The sequence below is a fragment of the Cariama cristata genome, unplaced genomic scaffold, assembly GCF_000690535.1.
Source record: "Cariama cristata isolate BGI_N322 unplaced genomic scaffold, ASM69053v1 scaffold1052, whole genome shotgun sequence".
In the NCBI taxonomy this organism is placed as follows: Eukaryota; Metazoa; Chordata; class Aves; order Cariamiformes; family Cariamidae; genus Cariama; species Cariama cristata.
In genome coordinates, this window is record NW_009605272.1 from 46,318 (window position 1) to 66,927 (window position 20,610).

Here is a 20,610-nt window from a genome sequence, read left to right on the forward strand (position 1 = left end):
GCTGTTATCAGTCCATTGCAAAGACTTGCACTGGGCAGATGCCTTGTGTGTGTCTGTGTGCAGATACGTATGGCTGTTCTTCAAACAAGTGGCTGCTGAACGCTGGATATCAGTTTCACACGGGCAAATATCACTTTGGTACCTGTGTTCTCAAAAATGGTAAAAGAGGTCTGCCTTAAGTGTGTGTTCTGTTACTTGCTGAGCATCCCAGCAGCATGACGCCGCTTCTCTGTAACTGAAGTTACAGAAGTCAAGGGCAGGGCTGTTTGTTTGGAGAAAGCAAAGGGACCTTTCTCCTCAGGGCCTGCAGTGCTCAGATGGGTATGGAGGCAATCAGATGCTTTCCTGCCTGCCTCTGCTCTGCAGCAGCGCAAAACTGCACTGCAGTGCAGGACGTGGTATTTTCCTGGCAGGAGGAGGCTACAGCAAATGCAGTCAGCCTGTAATTCCGCTGCCTTGCATCTGCCTGACCAGAGCGAGAGAGCGCCAGGCTCTGTATCCTTTCAGATTTTATTCTTTTTTCCCTCTGGCATTTGGTACGGTGGCAGTGCGTGATCATTTACAGCACTTACCCTGTCTTACTGTGAAAACTCCCTTCATCCCTGAAGTGGAGGGGTTGGCTTGCACTGTTGTTCCAGGGCAACGTTTCTGACAGTGCACGTGGAGGCTTGGGGTTTGTTGTATTTTTAATTAAATAGATTGAACAACCTGCAGCTGCTCTTGCTCTCCCTCCCCACGCCCAGCCTTTGCTCCTCTGTCTGATGCACACTCAGCCAGGATCCGTCCGCATCCCCACCAGGCAGAGGAACTGCCCCTGTGGGCCCCAGCACAACCGAATGAATGGTACTTGTGCTGCCTGCCTCTTCAGTGGGTCCCTATGGAGGTGCTGAGCATCCCCTGTTTCCTTCAGGGAAAAAACCCACCCTTATCCATGGGCCTGGAAGCTGAAAGCTTTTGAAGCTGGAAAACCACAGGATGGAGGGGATAAGGAAACAAAATTTGCAATTTGGGTGTCCGTTTACCCCCCCCCCACACACACACACTTGTGCAGCTGTCCTTGGAGACAAATGAAAATTTCCTCTAGCTGTGCTTCTCACTAGAAGTTTTATGTCACTTAACTGGCACAGGTAGCAGCTGTCCCTCTTCTCCTGAGCTCAGCATTAAGAAGATCCACGTCGGTAGCTATATGGAGAACTGTAACTGCAGGAAAATGTCACCTTTCCCCAGGTGTCCTGCTTGCTGTATGTCTGCAAGTAAAAGAGTAGGTTCATTCTGTGGGAGGATTTAGCATACAGCCAGCTACAGAAAAGACTAAAGCCTTTATTTTAGATGTTAAAGCGTGGGTTTGTCTTTACAGATACAGGGCTGCAGATGGTGTGTATGTGAAGGGTTGTTTAAGTTGATTAAGCAGAGTGCATAACTCCAGTCCATTCACAGGAGAGTGTTCCTGGGACAAACCCTCCTGGGGGAGGAGAGGAAAAGACCTTTCTGACAGCGCTTTCATGAAGCCCTCGCTGCAAGAGGGTGTTAGATCTCGGTGGTGGCAGCTCCGTTTGGACCCATCTCTTCTGACATCTCTTGTGCTGCTGTTTCAGTCTTGTGCTCTGATGAACAGCCTGGTGCCACGGAGCACTGCTGCCTTGTTTCTTGGGCCCTCCTGTGACCTTGCTGAGGATGCCTTCTGTCTCCATAGCATTATAAAAGGCACATATACATCTATATACAAGTGCATAAATATATAAATAGGGGTGTTATACAAAAATAAATACCCATTCTCTTTTTTTTTTTTTTTGCTCTTTAGAATAAGTCTTTTGCAAAAGGCAGCTTGGTCCCTAGCTGGTGGGAGAATGAGTCTCTAAGGGCCTCAGTGGTGGCGGGCTGCTGTTCAGATGTCTTGGTAGGTCCTGAACCAATGAGGCGATCACTGGATTCTGGGGATGGAGATCTCCTCTGGACTGGCAGCAATCTAGTCTTTCTACCTCTTCAACTGGCACTAGGCCTAGGCAGCAAGGGCTTCCTGAAAGGGAAAGGAACAAGAAACCTTACAATGCATACAGAAATGAGAGATGCTGTGGCAGCTTTCCAGTCAACAGTCCACTCTAAGAGGCTAGGTGCTCTGACCAAAGAGGAAGATCTGCGTTCTGAAAGTCCTGGCTACACGGGAGTTTGATCCTACGCTTGCACACTACGAGTTTGATCCACACCACAGGGGTGAGTCAATGGATCAGGTCCTAGGGAGAAGGATTCACATAATTTTTCAAGGATCTTCTTGTTTTACTGGCAGTCTGGAAAATGCAAAATTAAGGAGGACTAAAGGACAGTGACTCTGCAACTGGAGGTGGGTATGTGCCCTTCCAGCAGCACACGGCTCAAGCTTTTGGAAAAATGAGAAATGTGTCCTCTAAAAGTGACTGAGGCAATTTCCAGACCCCAGCTGCTAGCATGGCCTTTCCATGCTGCTGTTCTGTGCAGCATTAAAACCGTCCTTGCACCGCAGAAGCAAGCACGAACGGAGCCCTCAGAAAGTCTCTACAGTGAGATCTCCCTTCAAGGTCAACCTAAAATGAAGAGATGAAGCAAGCACGGAGTTTTCCAGACCACTGACCTTGGTGGAACAGGGGATCCCGTCGAGCATCCAGGCTAGGGCCTCCCACTTTGCTGCCCATCACTGGATGATGGAGGCCAACAAAGTGCTCTTGAAGGTGAGGACACTCATCTTGTGGCTGAAGAAGCTGGTGAGTGGAGTCATCTGGGAGACTGTAGAGGAAAGAGCTGTCTTCTGTTCTTGAGTTGGGCAATCTGGGGATGTAGACAAAAAGGTGCAGCACTATTAACAGATCTTTCTTCCTTGAAAGATATGACCTATGTAACATGCAATGACACAGAGCATTCCTAAATGAGGGGAAGAGCAGAAATTGGGGTATACTTGTGGGATGGGAATGAGGTGATGGGACCCAGTACCCACAATTCAAAATCTGGCGAGAGCCACAGGAGCTGGGATTAGTGTCTCCTGGGGAGCATGGCAATAATGACTTGGCATCTGAACAGTGAGACATAAAGCACCTGCCATTGGACCCTGGTAGCTGTTTATGAGCATCCAGTCGCAGATGTTAGCTTCTCTCATTCCACTTAGGAGCAGGGGAAGGAAAAGGAGGCAAGGGGAAGCAGGTCTTGGCCATCTCTACAAGTAAATTATCCCTCCCTCAAACCATAAGAGGAATGAGCTGTACGAAGAGAATTTAGACCAAGAAGGCCTAGTGCTGCAGCACGGATTTGTTTCCCAAGTGTATAGGGACAGACGGGAGTGAGGCAAGGCCAAGCTTTTGTGAGCATGTAGTCTTGTGGGTCCCACTGGATTGTTCCACCCTCCCTCTCTGCAAGCCAGGACTAACCTGGAGGGCTGGTAGTCCTGCTGGGCATTCCCGTTTTGCAGCACCCTCGCCTGCAGCAAGGCGTTGGTCTCCTCGTGTGACTGGAAGGAAAGAGAAGGATTCTCAGCACAGCAATGCCACACAGCAGCATTAAGAGGCAGGTGCTGATCTGCTGTGGGGCAGACTGGTAAAGCTCTTATGACAGAAAGCAGAGAAAGTTGAAAGTTTCTTTTGCTACTGAGCGCTGCAAAACTCACTTCACACTTACTGCTGAATTAATGAGGGATGACCACCAATTTATAGTCTCACCTGTAGCACTGCCTTGGCCTGTGTTACTATTTACACACAGAGTCCTCAACATTGTCAGTCTCTGCGAGCTTTGCTCAAGACAAACAGGAACCATTCCCGTAAGAGTAGCCTTTGCTCACTGCCTCCTCCACAGTTAGAGCCCCTGCCCCAAGAAACCACCTCTTCACCAGTGTTTCAGAGACCTTCCTGTTCCTCCCATGTCTCAGACTCCACTGCAAAGGGGAAATCTCTTTTAAGAAGCCAGTCTTGCCACTTCTACATGCTGCAAAGGCTACCAGCCATGTCTGCAGTAGCCCTCTCACTGCAACCATGGCCTTCAGCCCATGTCAAACCAACTTTTAACCACAGGTGTGGACATACCGGTAGCACTTCATCTGGACTGTATTCTCGGGGCTTGGTGCTTGCATACCCCACTCCTGCAGAGGGGCAGATGCCATTCAGATGTGCCCCGTTGGCATAGGGCTGCCCGTTAACATAGGGATGCCCATTGGCACGAGGAGCAGAGATGCCCCGCAGAGGCACCATGGTGTACTGGCAGGAGGACACCAGCAGCCCAGCTCCGGGGAAGCCCATGTCAATGGTTTGCTCTGAAGAGGGAAGAAAAAGGAAGTCTGAGGCTGAAATCAGAGGTAAAGTTGAGCTTCTTGAAGCTCAGCAGAGATAGTGTTAGGCTGTCCTATCAGGCAGCTACTTTGGCACCCAAAGCAACCTTTGAGGCAAATGGTGGAAAGTGGCCCTAGATGAAGGCCAAAGGAGTGCCCCTTTTCCCCCTGTTCTAGTCCCAGGGTTCCTTCTCAACAAGGTAAGCAGGATGAGGGACAAACAGTCGCCTTTGTCTTTATGGGGTTCCACAGGACGTTTGAGACTTGCCCTCTGCCCACCCTCTCCCTGCTTCCCAGAATGCACAGCCCTCACATTTTGGGTGTTTGACCCAACTACACCTAGGGTTAGATCTAACCCACAGGGCAGAGCACATCTTGTAAATGAGCCCTCAAGAAAGAACCCTTACTCTGCTTGGACCAGGCTCTCCAAAGGCAAAAGGGGATGAAAGCCACGATGAGGAGTACAATAGAGCCCAGCACAACGCCCACAATCAAGTACGGCAAGTCGCTGGAACGGGCCACCATGGCTCCTGTCCCCAGGCCACTGTGCCCACCACTGAGTGGGGGATGCTGCTGGGGGGGCACTGTGGAGAGTGGAAGACGACCTGGCAGACCAAGAGACTTCCGAGCTGCGAAGGGAAGAGAGAGCGAGTGTTAGACACAGACATGGCAGGTGGAACAGCAGCCCACTCCAAAGATGTCTGTGCTGCTGTGGAGCGGACAGATTTCTACAGTGGTTCTGGATGACAGAGGATTTCCTAGGCTGATGCATATTGCAGTACAGACAAGTCCCCTGTGCTTGGCTTACAGATCTGCCAGGCTCTTGGGCTGCTAAAGCAAAGGGAAAAAAGGAAAATAGCTTCTCCAGAACACACATTTGGACTGAATGCTGTTCCTATCATACCAGTGCAGCTGCTTGGAAGACCACGTGAGACCTACTCATAATGAAACAGAGGAGTTCAGCACAGCAAGGGGAAGTTAGCCCTTCTGGCTCCAAACACCATCTGTGCAACACTTAGGAAAACAAAATGTAACTACTACTCTGAGGGAGACGATGATGGACTCTGCACATGGGGCCTGCGAGTACTGGTATGGGTACATACACAGACTGATCAACAGCATCCACAACCCTATGCCTCTCTTCTCCCCAGTGCTGCCTCCATCACGTTGCCTGAGCTTGGCTGACCCACCCTCAGGCAGGGGTGGTACCTGCCTTGCTGTGCTCCGAGAGCTACAGGCAGGGACAGCAGCAGGCTGCGCTCCCAGGAGTTCCCTGTGAAGCTGGTTACCTTTGGTTTCACAGATCATCACGTTGCTGAACTCGCTTTCGCCACCCTCGTTGAAGCATTGCATCTTAATATCATATGAGGTCTCTGGCTGCAGGTGGCTGATGGAGTGCCAGTACCGATCTCCTGAGGAGGGAACAAACACACAGTGCCATTAGCTTCCTCAGGGAACACGCAGCTGGCCCAACTCTGCAGCAGTGCTAGGTAAAGCAGGCCTGGACAGCAGCAGCAGCTGCCTTTTGTGCCCAGGGCCTCCTTCTGGCTGTTTACTCTTCCATGAGGAACCAGGAGCTGGGACCAGTCTCTCAACATCTCCTACCTTCCACCACGTCCTTCTTGTAGTCGCTGTCATTGTCACTGTCGGTGGGGCGGTAGTAGATGTAAAAACCATGGATGGGTGTGTTGTTGTTGCTAGCTGGGATGTACTGCAGAGAATGGGAGGGAGAGCAGAAATTAGCAGAGATGTCTGTGCTCCATATTGTACTAGGTGAGGAGTGGTGGGAATGAATGGGATGGGACAGGAGGAAGACCGAGCAGAGGGCTCTTCCTTGTGTTGCCACTGGTTTGCACAGTTAAGGGCTTCCTTCCAAAAGCTCAGTGCTATTTTATACTCTCACACCTTGCTTCTCTCAGGTAACAGACAAGCCATGAGTCTGGTCCTGTCACCCAAGCATCCAGTACTCTGCTCCCTCTCAGCAGCCACAGTCAATGCTTCAGAGAAAAAAATTGCTCAAGAACAGTGACTCAGCTGGGCAAGGACAAACACACCTTCACCTTGACTCCAGTAGGCTCACGGCTTCCAGACAAACTGCATCTTGCCACGAACCAGTGACCACAGGAGTCTTGTTTCTGAAGACAGCTCTGTTCCTTCCCCAGCCAGGGCAGTACTGTCCCAGCTCCATGCGTTCTTTCTGTCTTTCACCCAGTATTTTATCAGCTACTGTTTGTGTTTAAATGAACAGCAGTGCCCATTCTGCCCTGTAGCAATTTCTGGCTAGAAGCAGCTAGGAGAGAAGAGGGCAAAGCGTCCCCCTGAATAAGCTCTGAGCTGGTGGAAACACTTGGATCTGGGCTTGTGATCCAAAAGATCCTGCTTGCTCCTAAAAATCCTCTGGGGTGGACTGCTGTAAATGATTATCAGCAGTTAGGACTGCTACCCAGGAAGTGAGAGTGAAGGGCATACCTGCTGGAAACTACTAGGACAGACAGAAGTGCTAATGGATTCCAGGAACTGGTCAGGAGAGCAAGCAGCCACCCCATGCATTGTTGAAATGTGCTTGCTGAACAAAATGGCCAGGATCCTGAGGTAATCTGATGAAATGCCTCCTGTGTACAAGGTTGGATTCAGACAAAAAGGGGTTTCCTAGGCTCTCTGACTTGCCCCACTTCTATGTGGCCCAAGCCCAGACCTCCTTTGGTGGAGGGAGCTATTGGATCCCAGATGCACTTGTGCTGGTGACAGGCTCTAGTATGGTAACCCGGAAGATGTGTAAGCTGGGCAAGTAGCACCCACACGCCTGCTTCCTGCACATTCAGAGATCTCCGCCCCTACAAACCTTACCATCCACTTCAGCATGATGGTGGTCTCATTGATGGCATCTGTGAAGGTGATGTATGGCCCGGCCACAGGGCGCTCGTAGACTCGGTTGTTGTACCCAGACACCACATATGGCCGAGATGCCGCACTGGGCTCGCTCTCTCCCAGGATGTTCAGTGCCCGGACACGGAATTTATAGGATGTGCCTAGGGGAAAAATAGGAAATAAAAGAGTTGCAGAGATTGGAGTCTTCCAAGACTTCTACTGTCAGCAACTCCACTGTCAGGCCTGACTGTGGAGAGGGGCTACATCTTCTCCAGAAGGCAGAGAGCCTACAGCGAGGTTTTGATCAAAGTACAAACACTGAATGGCCAGATTTCAGCCATGTGCTAGATGGAGCCTGCTTTTGTTTGCCTTCCCCAATTCCTGTCTGAATGGTCTAGAGGTCAGGTAGCAGTTCTGAAAGGTGTGTGGGTGGATTCAGAGATGCCTGAAGGGATGTCCTGACCTGTAAAGCAGGCATGGGAAGGTGTCCTTCCTCTGCTACATGAAAATTAAGTACATAAACATCATTTAAAAGCTCAAAGCCTAAATACTTTTTACCTAAACATTGGTTTACTGGTCTTTAAAAGTTGGGGTAGATATGTTGCTCTTTTAAGCTGTCCAGTTGAGCGATGCCGTCTTTTCTCACGTGAACTGCAATGGGAATTGTGTGCCCATCTGTCTTGCCTGTGGCTAAGGAAAGTTCTGTCCTGTCTAGTAAATGGCAAAACCAAATGCCTTTAGTAACTATATCCTGTCACACTGAAAAGCATGCGGAAGCCTCCCTGAGGGAGGTCAAATCTATGCTGGTCTTTGCAGCTGGAGAAATTGGAGAAGCATCTGCAGCTTTTCCCCATGCATCTAAGGCTGGAGCTGGGGAGGCTTTGTTTTGCTCACACATGCTGGGGCTAAGCACGACGTGACAGATGGCTAACTGTCCTACAGGGATTGCGCAGCTTTCCTACAGACCTCCAGGAAGCAGAACACCTGCCTACCTTTCTCCAGGCCTGGGATTTCCACAGAGAGGCGAGAGGGAGGAATGTCACTGGTAGCCAGGACCCAGTCTTCCAACTTCTTCAATTTCTTGTACTCTACACGGAAAGACTGGATGGGGAACCCACCATTCCCACGGGGGATCCAGGTCACGTACACAGATGTCTCTGATGCCATGGAGATGGTTGGACGGTCCGGTGCCTCTGGAGCTGCAAGGGGCACAGAAGGACATCAGGACATGAAACACTCCTCTCACCCTGTCTGGAGAATCCTGTAGCTCAGAGGTATGTGGGTGAAGGACTACCTGCACTGCACCCACCCACACGCTCTTTAAGTCCTGAGTGTTCTTTCTGTCTCTTCATTAGAGCTGGCATCCCCAAATCCTCACTCCTTTCAGTTTCTGCCCTAGCAAACATCTTTTACGCCTGCTTGTGTCTTGCTCCTTTTCCACTCCCAGTTCAAGTAGGATGAGACAAGGTTTGAGGTGCGTACACCCATCACGGCAGGGAGAGCAGCGAGAGGTGTGGGTGCAGGGCTGGAGACAGAGCAAAAGGCCTGGCTGATGCAGAAGCAGTGAGCAGGGGGAGGCTGACACTGGGGACAGATGAGTGTAGGAGATGAAAACAGGAGAGATTGAGAAGAGCCAGCTGAGGAAGAAACAGGGAAAAGTTCTGAACTGTAGAAATGTAATTTGATATGAAAACAATTAAAAGATGGGAGAGAAAGAGATGAACGGAACTGTGGAGATGAAAGAAAAGGCAACACGTGAATGAGTGTGGGGGATTGAAGGAGGGGACTTCACAGAAAGGATAAGGATTGAAGGACAGAATTTCACAGAAAGGGTAATGGCACTGGTGAATAACAGTAATGGCAGACACAAGGTGGGAAACAATGAATTGGATTAACCAGTAAGGAACTGATGTTTCTCCAGTGCAGCAAGATACCCAAATGGAGCACCCTGCACCCCTAGAATGGGCACTAACTGCCCCCTGCCAGGGCTTGGCTGAGAGAGGAGGATGCCAGGACCGGCAGGGACTTGGCTCCCCTTTCTCCCATGGATTCCCCCAGCACCCAGAGGTTGCATGGGAGCTTGTTGGTCCTGTGCACCGCACATTCGCAGACTCCATGGCAGGGCTTTCTGAACCCTCCATGTGAAACTCAGCAAGAGACAGAGAGTTTCTGACAAGTGTTTGCATTAATGGTGGGGACAGGCAGTGGGATCAGCCTGCTCTCCTAAGACAGACTGCCCGCTGTGTCTAGCAGGGGTGTCCGAGAAGTACCTCTCCTTGTCAGGGGCTAGAGACCACCCATCCAGCTTTGCACACTCTTGCTTTACCCAGTGGAGACTTCAACCCCCAGTACAGCCTGCCCGCTGCCTCCCACAAGAGATCCAGCACCCCTCGCCCTCCCTCCTTCCTCAGTTCAGGGAGGGCCTTACGGGACAGACGGCTGTTGTCGGACGGGTTACTGCTCTGAGTGCTGGTGCCTGGGTCATCCCTCTGGATTTGCTGCTCTTTGCTGGCAACGATCTCTGGTTTTGGGCGTCGGCCTGTGCAGAAGGGAGAGGTGGCATCAGTGACAGAGACGTGGCTCAGAGTTAATTTTTGCTGCGATGAGCAAAGAAAATATTCCCAGACACGATGCCGAGGTAAGTACCCTCTGGACTCTAACGTCCCAGGGGTTCAAAAGAGACAACCCGCAGGCAGGAACTAAAGCTAAAGAGGCAGGATTGTTAAACGGTTAATAGGTCCCCCTCGTATTTAATTTTCTAAAACTTTTAATTGGCTTTCTTGAAACATTACTAGATTTCTACCTGAGAAGGTAGTAGTTAGCACAAGATGGCAGTCTGAGGGGAGACTTGAGCAAGACCACCACCATGGGGGAGGTTGCTAACAAAGGGAATGCCATTCCCCACACCTGCTGGAGACATGGAAAGCAGCCAGGGGACAGGGGGACTTAGCGTAGACATTTGGAACATCCTTTTAGTGGCGAAGACAGCTCGGCACCAAGCAGACTGCGTGGGAAGGCTTGGAGTTTCCTTTAGTGCAGGACAAGGTTTTAAGCAGAGATCAGACAAACACCTGTCGGGAACAAGCCCCCCACGCTGATCCTGTCTCCAGGCAGAGGATGGATTAAACAACCTCTTGACATCCCCACCAGACCTATTTTCTACAGTTCTGCAGGTGTCCAACTGAGACACCACGGGAGAAAAGGACTTACTCCAACCCAGGCAGAGGGGAAGACCTGATTTTCCCCATCCCATTTAATCCCCACCCTCGGCTTTCCTTTATGCCAGAGTCGCTCTAAGCCAAGGGCAGATGGGTTTCCAGAGCAGAAATAGCCCCTTTGTCCTAAGGCTGGTGCCTGTGCCTCAGGGCTGGGGCAGGACAGCTTGGAGGGGCCCTCCCCTGACTCAGAGCGAAACACCCAGGGAAAGACTTGACCTTTACCAGTCCGGAAGGTCACCATGGCCGTCTGTCCCTCGCCGGCACAGTTGTGAGCAGCCATCTCCACCTCGTAGAGGCTCCCAGGGTCCAGCCTGGTGAGGGTCAGGCGGTGCTGTGAGGCTGGGACATCCCTCACTGCCCAGCTGTCCGAGGCGTTGGTGACCTGCTGAGAGACCAACGCCGGCGTTGCAAAGCTGGGACAGGCTAGGCTTCTTGTCTGCACCAAGCTCAGAAACTTTCATGACAGGTTGTGTATCAACCAGGGCTACCTTCCCTGCCTGGAGGTCAGGTCCCTGCCTACAAAGGAGGGAGATATTTCCAGCCTGATTTTGCAAAGCTGAAGGATTCAGGTATAAGCAGGACAAATCAGCAAGCACGAGGGTGTTTTCTTGATCCCAGAGGTTCACTCAGCCCCATTCTGTCCACCGGTCCCCTCTGCTACCACTGCCCCTCAATGTGTGTAAAGCTGCGGAGCAGGCGTGCCCACAAAAGGCAGCATTAGCCAGAGGCTTGAGCTGCTTTAGGAGCCAAATCTCTCCTGCAGCCCAGCTGCTGAGCTGCTTATTTAGATGCTGGCCATTTCCATGGGATGAGGTACCACCACTTTGGTCATCCGGACCTAAATCATTTGACTAATGTTTTTTTGTCCAGTTTTATCCAGCCTTATTGCTGGCACTTTCTGGCTGAAATGAGAAACCGTAACGTTTGAGCACAGGTTTCTGCAGGGAAGAGACCGTGTATGGCTGTGGTCCCCAGAGAGGCCTGAAAACACAGTTCATTTTTCGGTGATGCCTCGATGGCCCATGCGGAGGGGGAGGGAAGGTGAGACCTTCCTCCTTTTCCCCAGCTGCAAGGATAATATTTTTGCAGGCAAACAGGCAGGACACTGAAGTGACCCGGTGCCGAAAGGAGCATTAGCAATGCAGGCAACGCAACAAAACGGAAATGCCAAGACTCTGCCGTATCATTCATCTTCTCCAAGCGTTTGACACTGACTGATTAATGCCTGCCTCGTTTTATTTTTATTCCTGAGTCCGCAGAGTTGTGAGGCCAGGGAGGGGAGCCCTAAAGACTGCTGATATCCAGGAAAGAAAAAGAGAAATTCTTAAGAAACAAAGATAACGCCTGCATGGCATCTGACTGCTTGCAGGCTGCTGAGATTTTAGGGAGAAAAAGAGACATCTGCAGATATTTTCCAGAGGAGCAGCAGACCCTTGCACAGTACAAATGTAAGCCTCCTGTCAGTAGGTTTTACTTTCCTTATAACCATCTTTCACACAAAGAGCCTTTTCTTTTGTTACTGAATCGATTCCTTCCCTCTCCGCACACATGCTTTTCCAGTCAGAAATGTCAAAACCAGATCATTATATGACTTGATCCTAAGGATCTCTGATAGAAAGAGACTCTTTCTAAACAAATTTGAGGGTTATTGGGACTAATTCCTTTCCACACAATCCTTAAGCATCCCAAGAAAGAGTCTCCAGCTGAGAATTTGGACTACACTGAAAACATATTACTGCAAACTGCAGTGACCCATGGTGACCTCCCCTGCCCTACAGCCCCTTCCAGGTGAAGCGCTGAAAAACAAATAAAATATGGACAAATTCCAGCCTGCAAGTTAAAACTGCATGCAGAATTGGTGGTTACATGATAACACCATCGGGGGACAAATCTCTTCTTGGCAGACAACCAGAGCCAATAGTCTGGTGAGGCTTTTGGCATCTTTTGTTTTTCATTTAAGTTTCTCCTATTGTGTTCTTGTGTTGGCATCTTCTGCCTTTGTTTTAAAGGGCTCTTTAAAGAGATGGTTAGCTGAAAGCCTCAGCTTAAGTTTTGTTTAGAAAGAAATCAAGAATGTGTAGGGATTATAACAGCCTCCTATTATACCATATTTTCACAAAATCAAACAATTCCAGGAAAATAGATACAGATATTCACATATAATTGAAAACGGTGCCTTGCAGTGGCTGGAAATCCAAAACATGCCAGATCTGGAATGTACTCAAACCCCAAAGCAAAACCTGCCTACCCAAAGGAAATACAAGCAGCAAACAGATAAATTCAAGCCCTTTTTTTTCCCCACTTATCCCCAGCAAAATGGGAAGAGATGCTCTATACCTCAAAAGCAGAATTTTTACCTGAACAATGCTTCCCTATTTAGGGAAACAGCTGGACTACAGCTCTGCCTGCACTCTGCCTGCAGTGTTGAGAAGCACTGGAGAGGGCAGGAGCCCTTGGGCTCAGGCAGGGCTCAGCAGCGCACTGTGTGCTCACGCTGTGTCACCAGCCAAGACACATGCTCAACAGCGCGCTGCCTTTCAGCTTCCAGAATAAAACTGATGGTTGAGGACCTTCCCTGAGGATTTACATGGCACGACGGCTCTCTGCCTGCTCCTCACAGTCACTGAGCATGGGTGCTTCCATGCTGCTGAGCAGGGCAGGTACATGCAGCAGAGAGAGGCTGCTGCTCTGTGTCCTGCAGCCCAAGCCTTTCAAGGCAGAGGGGTGCCTGCAGCTTGTGCCAGGACAAAAGCATTACAGGGTAAGTCCCTGTGCCATCTGCCCTCAGGACTTCCTACTTGTGTAAGTACACAACTGGGAGTTGGAAGTGGAAACTCTTCAGACTGGAAATACATATGGGTGTATATTGTATACTGGAAATACAGACTGGAAATGTGCATATGCCCTCTGCATACTTAGGCAGATGGGCACCACTATGGGGTCTTCTTGGAGAGCTCAGCAAACCTCCTCTCACAGCACGTACTCATCACACCTCGACAGGCTGAGGCTGCAGCTGAGGAGGTCCCACCAACCAGCACCATCAGTGAGCGATGGGTGCCCCAGCCCCAACGCACCTGCTCACGAGGTGTGAAAACGTGCAGAGAGGCCACCAGCCTGCCTGTGGAACGGTGCAGAGGAAAGATGGGAGCAGGGCGAAACAGCGATACCTTGCGATGCTTCACCACGTAATAGAGGATGGGGGCTCTGCTGTCAGGCCGGGGTCTCCACACCAGCTCATAGCTGTCCGTCTTGGATGTCCGGGGAGAACTGAGGATGATGGGGGCCTCGGCTGGAGACACCAGCTCCCTGTTGGCTGCACACTGTGGAGATGCTGCCAGTGGGGTCGTCCCAGGCTTTGGCAGTCCAGCTTTATCCAGGGGCAGTTTTAAGGCGCTGTCCCTGGAAGGTGGTGTTGGAGGCTGAGCCGAGCCCAGCTGAGCATCTTGCCCAGGGTTGAGCGTATCTCCTGAAAGACAAGGTGTGAAGGCAGGGTAAACGCCCGTCCCAGTCTGCGGTGAAGGCAGAGCTATGAGCCCCTTGAACCTCTCAGAAGACCAGCGATACACAACCATTGTAACACAGGTACCTTAGAGGTATGAGGTCCCAGGCAGTGTTGCCTGCTGTGCCACTCAAAAAGGTGTTGGCAACGATCTCTCCTTCTCCCCCTATAAACTTAACAGACCTCACTGGGGCTTCTCCAAGAATAGGCCTTGGCCACATGGGGCTTCCTACCTCTCTGAAGCCCTTCTTACCCTGGACAAATTCAGCAGGGTCCAAGGGATCAGATGGTACCTCTCACCCCAGGTGAATCCACCCACATCAGTGCTTATGCTCTTGCTCAGTGCAAGCTGAGGCAGAGCTGAGTAAGGCACTACACCCAGAAGTCCTATGCCTCTCCTGTAGACATAGCTCAAGTATGCACACGTGCCACTGCACTTAGAAGTAAAACTGCTACCATCTGTTCCTACATGGAGAGACGGAGATCCCAGTCAAAAAAGCACTTGAAGTGTAGGGTAAAAGGGAGGGAAGATCAAGGCAGCTCAAACACAAGCGAGGGGTTACACACCAGCTTTCTCCTGCTCCCCCTGCCCTTTCCCTGTGTGTTAGGCTCTGTGATTGAACGGTCACAAGTTTGGAGAGAGGGACTTACCCGGCCGGGCTGTCCTCAGTTGCACCATGGCTTGCGCACTGCCAACCTCGTTCTCCGCCATGCACTGGTATATACCGTCATCCTCGGGCCCCACGCTGACCAGCCGCAGCGCCCTGCGGGAGAGCCGGAGACGGTGGCTGGTGGAGAGGGGGACGGCGTTGCGCAGCCACACGATGGAGGGCTGGGGGTTCCCCCGCACCTCGCAGGTGAACTTGGCGCTCTGGCCCCAGGGAATGATCTGCTGGGACAGCTCCATGGTGACCTCCGGGGGCTCTGTGCGGGGAAAAAAACACGGCTGCTGAGCGCCACTTGGCAGGGAGCGTGGCACGGTCATGGCTTTGCACTTTCCTCTCCGGCAGGGATGAGGGCAGACTGATGGATCCTTACCCCACCCCCAAGTCTCACTCCCTTTGTGGGGGCCTGCAGGGGCCCACTTCATTGCACCTTCACTTCAGCATCCATGTGAACCACAGGAAGAGGTGGCCCAAGGTTGTCTGCACCTCTCAGATGACAGCAGCCACCTACAAGTCCCATTTTTCTGAGCTGAAATGCTACTCTGCAAAGATTGCACTTATGCCAAAACAACAAGTCGGCACCTGGATGAAATGCAATCCAGTAAAACAGAGGCTTAGCCTCCCTAATGCTTATGAGAAGGGGAAGGATGCATGGTAGAAATATCTAAGGTGTAGTATCCCTTAAATTTCCCACCCCATAGACAGCTTCCCCACAGAACAGAACAAAAAGCAAGACACTCTGATGTCTTCCCTATGCCAATGTCAAGTACGTCTAAGAAGCAGCCAGTCCTCCACTAGAAAGTGTTAGAGCAAATCCAGTGCCACAAATGACAAGAGAAGAGCTTCTGTAGAGGAAGGATGGATCCATCACCTCCAGCCCGTGGTGGGAGCCAGGAAGGAGGAACTATCACCCTCAAGGAAGAATGTGTCCCATCTCCTAGAAAGGAGGAACTACCACCCTCAAGGACGAATTTGTCCTATCTGCTAGAAATTGGAACCACAAGCAGGGGTTTGCATTACATTGTGGTTTGTCCAGGGATAGGAGGAGCACAGCAGCACCAATATTTTCCCCTGAAAGCAGTGGAGAAAGTCCAAGCTCTTCCTGAAACAAGGGCTACAGCAGCACTCACCAAACACCTGCACATTATAGAAGATAAATGCAGCTCCGGCCTCCCCAACCCCATTGTCAGCTGTGCAGCTGTAGGTGCCCGAGTCCTCCTCACTCGTGGGGTCAATCAGGAGGTTGCTGAGCAGGAAGCGCGTCTTGTTGTATGCGGAGACGCTGGAGCCGTCTTTGGCCCAGGTGACTCGTGGTGGGGGGATCCCGCTGGCCACGCACTCCAGAATAAGGCTTTGGCCCTTGGTGACAATGATGGTCTGAGCTTCTGGGGGGTAGATTATCCGGGCTGCCTCTGCTGTGGAGCCTGGTGAGGAGAGGAGGAGGAAGGAGGTGGGTGGGAAGGAAGGTGGACAGTGGGAAAGCACCCTTTGCATAGTGCAGGTAGGGGTAACGCTGCTGCGCTGCACTGGGGTGGATAAATGGCAGCGCAGGCCAAGATGGACATTCCTTAAGGGGTGTGTGCACCCAGCAAGCAGTCCTGCCAAAGGGCTAAGGGCCTTTGCTCACCCATCACCAAGAACAAATCCTGGGGAGGAATGGCAATCCCAGGATTGCACACACATACCCCAGGAGCAGACCCTGGGGCCTTCTGCTGCTGGAAAGCAGTTTTCCCAGCAATTGATAATGTCAGTTCACACAGAAAACCAGCTGCAATAGCACTGGCACGTGCTCCCAGGGCTGGAAGTGCTACGGAGAAGATGTGCAGTGAAGGGAGAGCAGCTTACGTCTCACACGGAGCCTCTCGCTGGAGACTGAGGTTTTCACCTCCTGCGTCACAGGGTTGTAGGCAGCGCATTTATAAGTCCCCTCATCCTCTTGGCTGGCATTGACAATCTGAAGGTTCCCGGATGGCATGATAAGGTAATTGTCTGTAGAGAGAAAAGAGGAGGTGGCACGTGGTCCCAAGATATGCTCCCACCCAGCCTCCTGGAAGATACACAGTGCCATGAAGAAAAGGTGGACAAGTGAGAAGGGAAAAAACTAATGCAGTAACACCAACAGCACTGAAATGACCCCTTTTGGTTCAAATATCAGGGGGAGAAATGAGGCAACGATGGAAGGAACAGAGCCTCAGGTGAAGCTGGCTTGTCACAGGTACATGCAGCAGACGGAGTGAAGCTTCAAAATTCAGATTCAAATTTAAAAAATTTTCCCAAATTCAAAGCTGCCTTTATCCATGCTGGACTAGAAGAATGCTTCACGGACACATGGAGATACCCGATGAAGAGTGACATTCTGCATCACCTAATTCTGCTTCCTTTTGCCTTACCGCATGGTGGTGTTACACGTGGCTTCCCAGTCCCAGGCAGTGGGGCCATCAGGGAGACCCAGCAGAGACCCTAAACTAACCTGTGCTCAGACCAGCACTGAAGGGACGATGAGGAGGCAGCAGGCAGAGAAAGCTACTGCTGACAGGGAAGGGTACAACTGAGGGTCCTGGGAGGGGACCCAGCAGGACAGACCCCATGGCACTCACCTCGGGAGGCCTCTAGCCACTCCTGCTTCACACTGTAGCGGACTTGAGCCTTGGGGTGACTCTCGGGCAGGTCACAGGCAATCACGGCCGTGTTCCCTTCATCCACCTCGATTACGTGCTGACCGTCGAACTTGAAATCTTTGAGATCTGCAGAGAGAGCGAATGACAGGGCATCTCAGTGGCTGGCTCAGCGTCTCGGTGTCAGCTCATCTTCTCCCTGCAGACCCAGGGCTGTTTCATTGCGGTGCCTGCAGAGGACTGCTCCGTCCCCAGCAGCTAGGGAAACTGGCCTGGTTTCAGAGCTTTATTTTTTTTCTCCTCCTCCTTCCTACAAAATGGATAACTTAAAACACAGCTTCTGGAGAAACCACCTGCTCCACGGCTGAGAAACTGGGTGTGAAAAATTCTGGCCTGAGAGTAAAAAATGAGCCAGCTTACTGCAGCACTGAAGAGTGGCCAAAAATGGTCCTTCTGCCGCCTGCTATTTCAAACACGGCTGCTGTCCTGCTACTGGGAAGCTAACTTTGTAGTCACAACTCACAGAGCCCAGCCTGCTTCAAGGGTGTACAGACACTGGGTGACACAATGGAGAAGGTGTGTGAATGCTGAACGCTCCCAGAGCTGCCCTGAGCTCCTCCAGCGCCCAAGCAATCGACGTCTCCACTCCGGGCACTCTCACAACCATCAAATATCTCAAGGCTGAAGGTTAGTTAACCACGACACTTCACATGTGCCCAAGCAGTTCAAAGAACAGGGACTTGCAAGTAAAAGCAGCTCCTCCTCTACATGGCACAGCTGCCCCCTCCCTAAAACAGCCATGAAAACACCCTGTCCCAGCACATGTCCTCCTATGAGGCTGTGATGGGGGCTGCACCCCGGCAGGGCCGATGCGGGCAGCAGGATTAGAAGGACAGGGGCAGAGGGTAGGAGCGCTTGACTTTTTGTTTTCTTTTCCCTGTTTTTCAAAGCAGGAGCAGAAGACTGTGGTGAAACCCTGCGGATCTGGCAAGGCAGGGAGCACGCCAGCCTGGCCCCACCAAGCTTCCCGGAGATGAAATGGGTCCCTGCTCTCCCTGGGCACGATGGCAAATCTTGCCGGGGTACTGCAAGCCCAAGGTTTGTCTTGGTCAGCCTGTGCTGGGAGGGAGAAGGTTTTGTGCCAGGAAAACAGCCCCGCGCATCCACTTTTACAGCGCCGTGCACCAGCCCAGGCGCTCGCTAGCAACAACCACACATCCCGCAGTCGGTCGCAAGTCACCAAGTCACGTTGTCACATCAAGGCTCAAGCCAGCCCAGCACTACCACATGTCTCCTGAGCGGTACGCCGCTAAATCCAAACGAGGTCGCGCTTCCTTTTCAAAACCCCACGCTAAGGCAGCGCATCGCATCCGTCGCCACGGCATGGCACGGCCACACGCTGTCAACAGCTCCCTCACCCCTCGAAACCCATCCCGGGACGTGGCGCCTGCAACCTCGGGCAGTTTGGAGAGCCAGGGCGAAGCAGGAGGGCTGGCGGCGGGCGGACGGCAAGCAGCCTCCCTTGGCAGCCCTGGCCGGCAGAAAAATGTGGTTTTGTTCTCTGGGAAATGCAGCAGCGCTCCAAGAGCAAAAGACAACTCTGGCTCCAAGCTTCTCCCACCCACAGTCATGGAAAAGTGACATGAAATTTCTCAAGCAGACTTTCTGATTAAAGCAAGATCCTTTATGGAGTTTAAATAAAAAACAGCTCTCTTGGCAAGGCAGCAAGAAAGCCTCCCCGAGCGTGGTGCGGAGGGGCTGCCGCGCGGCTGCTGGGGGAGCCAGCATTCCCCGGCCCAGATCTGAGGGAAGGGGAGGAGGTTGAAAAGAAAAGGGGAGGTTTTGCAATGTCATAAAAATGATTTGCAGCGAACATGCTTAATACTTCTGGAATTTCTTGGCATCGTTCAATTAAAAAAAATAATAATAAAAAGAAGGAATACGGGCGAACTTCAGAAATGTGATTAATCCTTTTAGACAAGCTAAGGAGGGGAGCCATGTTTCCACTGGGTATTAAAGCCAGATGAAGGTTAACTCTTAACTTGTGAAAAGCTGGCAGCACCTCATGCTCCTCTGACAACGAAAGTTACTGCTGGGGAGGAGAAGGGTGCTGGATATTTTCTCCTCTTTGCTTTTTATATTTGATCAAGGAATAAAATAGTAAGAGCCACAGAAATGGAAAGCGATGGAAAAGAGGCGAGAGCCCAGTGTCTGCCTGCCCACATCACGCATATTTCTCCGATCACCAAAATATAAACGAGCATCAGGAAAATTAATGTGCGCCTTGGTGGTCTGGATTCATCACAGCCAAATTAAGATTTCGGAGCCAAAGCATAGGCTCCAGCAATGCTGGCAGGGATCTGCACACATACACACACACACGCATGCACAGACACCGAACAGGAGAAAGGGCCCAGGAGCCAGGAGGAAGAGGAGACCCACGGCTGTGGCACAGCGGAGCCCACCGGGGTGCACAACGTGCTCAGAGATGGAAAAAGATTTCCCCGTGCTGGGGGACCCCCGGGACAACCTTGGGCTGGGCAGACACGGGTCCCTCACGTGCAGCCCCCGAGATGGCAGCTCAGCCCACCACTTTCACAGCTGAGAGTGCTGCAGCCCCACGCCGAGGAGCAGGACCCCCAGCTCTGACTGCCTTCCCCTCCCAGCCCGGCTGCGGGGGACGAGGGGTGAAGCTGTGGATGGAAGGACAAAGGACAGAGGAAAGGGATCCTGAGGTGGCTGGGGGGGCAAGAACTGAGTGCCACCAGAGAAGCTGAGCAAAACTGGCAGAGGAGAGGGGAAAAACATCAGGTGGGCACCAGGACAAACTATTTTCCAATATGCAAATGTAGGAGCTTCCTGCCAAACTACCCCCCTAAATTCCTGCTCCCCCACAGTGAACAAGACTGTTTTATTTGCTGGTGGGTTTTGGCCACTAGCAGTCTCAACCACCCCGCTCCTCGCTGGTACAGGCACATACAGCCATCCACTAACGCCGACAGGTCAGCCAGAGCTGGCGAGGGATGGCTGGGGGCACGCCTGGTCCCCTCCATGCATGGGACAAGCGCCCCCTTACACATCCCACTTGGACCCAGCACAGCAAATAGAGGGTGCTGCGCCGGGCTGGGACAACCAGCTTCATCCTGGGGGCTTCAAATGAGCCACCCCTGAGATGCGTGGGGCCAGGCACGCCTCCCCCCACCAGGCAGTGCCGGAGGGAATGCAGCACTCACCCCTTCAGCTGCCTGGCTGGCAGCAGCCGTACCCCAAGTCTAACATGCAATTTGCACCCCAAGCCTATCCCACTGCAGCTGGGACTAACCACATCCTCTCTCCGCTGGCTGGGCTCTCCTGTTCACATGGCAGTGCTGCGCGTGCCAGCCCATGTCCTTGTCCTTAAAAGACACGCTTGGCCACAGGGAAGCAGCAAGTCCTCACCCACCAGCCACCGGCCGGGAGGTGC

At 52.0% G+C, this 20,610-nt stretch overlaps 1 protein-coding gene across 1 annotated transcript in view; it reads right to left on the reverse strand.

Annotated features, from left to right (window-relative positions):
- Positions 1 to 1,800: 1,800 nt before the first annotated feature.
- BOC (BOC cell adhesion associated, oncogene regulated) overlaps positions 1,801 to 20,610 on the reverse strand; it is a 24,519-nt gene continuing 5,709 nt past the window's right edge. The window contains exons 3-18 of the mRNA XM_009695866.1: positions 17,130 to 17,276; positions 16,378 to 16,521; positions 15,663 to 15,956; positions 14,519 to 14,791; positions 13,536 to 13,834; positions 10,591 to 10,750; positions 9,579 to 9,689; positions 8,143 to 8,349; positions 7,130 to 7,311; positions 5,888 to 5,993; positions 5,572 to 5,694; positions 4,690 to 4,911; positions 4,041 to 4,267; positions 3,393 to 3,472; positions 2,606 to 2,799; positions 1,801 to 2,017 (exon numbers count right to left, since the gene is read on the reverse strand). Of these exons, the coding sequence (XP_009694168.1) occupies positions 1,833 to 2,017; positions 2,606 to 2,799; positions 3,393 to 3,472; positions 4,041 to 4,267; positions 4,690 to 4,911; positions 5,572 to 5,694; positions 5,888 to 5,993; positions 7,130 to 7,311; positions 8,143 to 8,349; positions 9,579 to 9,689; positions 10,591 to 10,750; positions 13,536 to 13,834; positions 14,519 to 14,791; positions 15,663 to 15,956; positions 16,378 to 16,521; positions 17,130 to 17,276 (2,954 nt within the window). The 3' untranslated portion in view covers positions 1,801 to 1,832. The remainder of the gene's footprint in view (positions 2,018 to 2,605; positions 2,800 to 3,392; positions 3,473 to 4,040; positions 4,268 to 4,689; positions 4,912 to 5,571; positions 5,695 to 5,887; positions 5,994 to 7,129; positions 7,312 to 8,142; positions 8,350 to 9,578; positions 9,690 to 10,590; positions 10,751 to 13,535; positions 13,835 to 14,518; positions 14,792 to 15,662; positions 15,957 to 16,377; positions 16,522 to 17,129; positions 17,277 to 20,610) is intronic.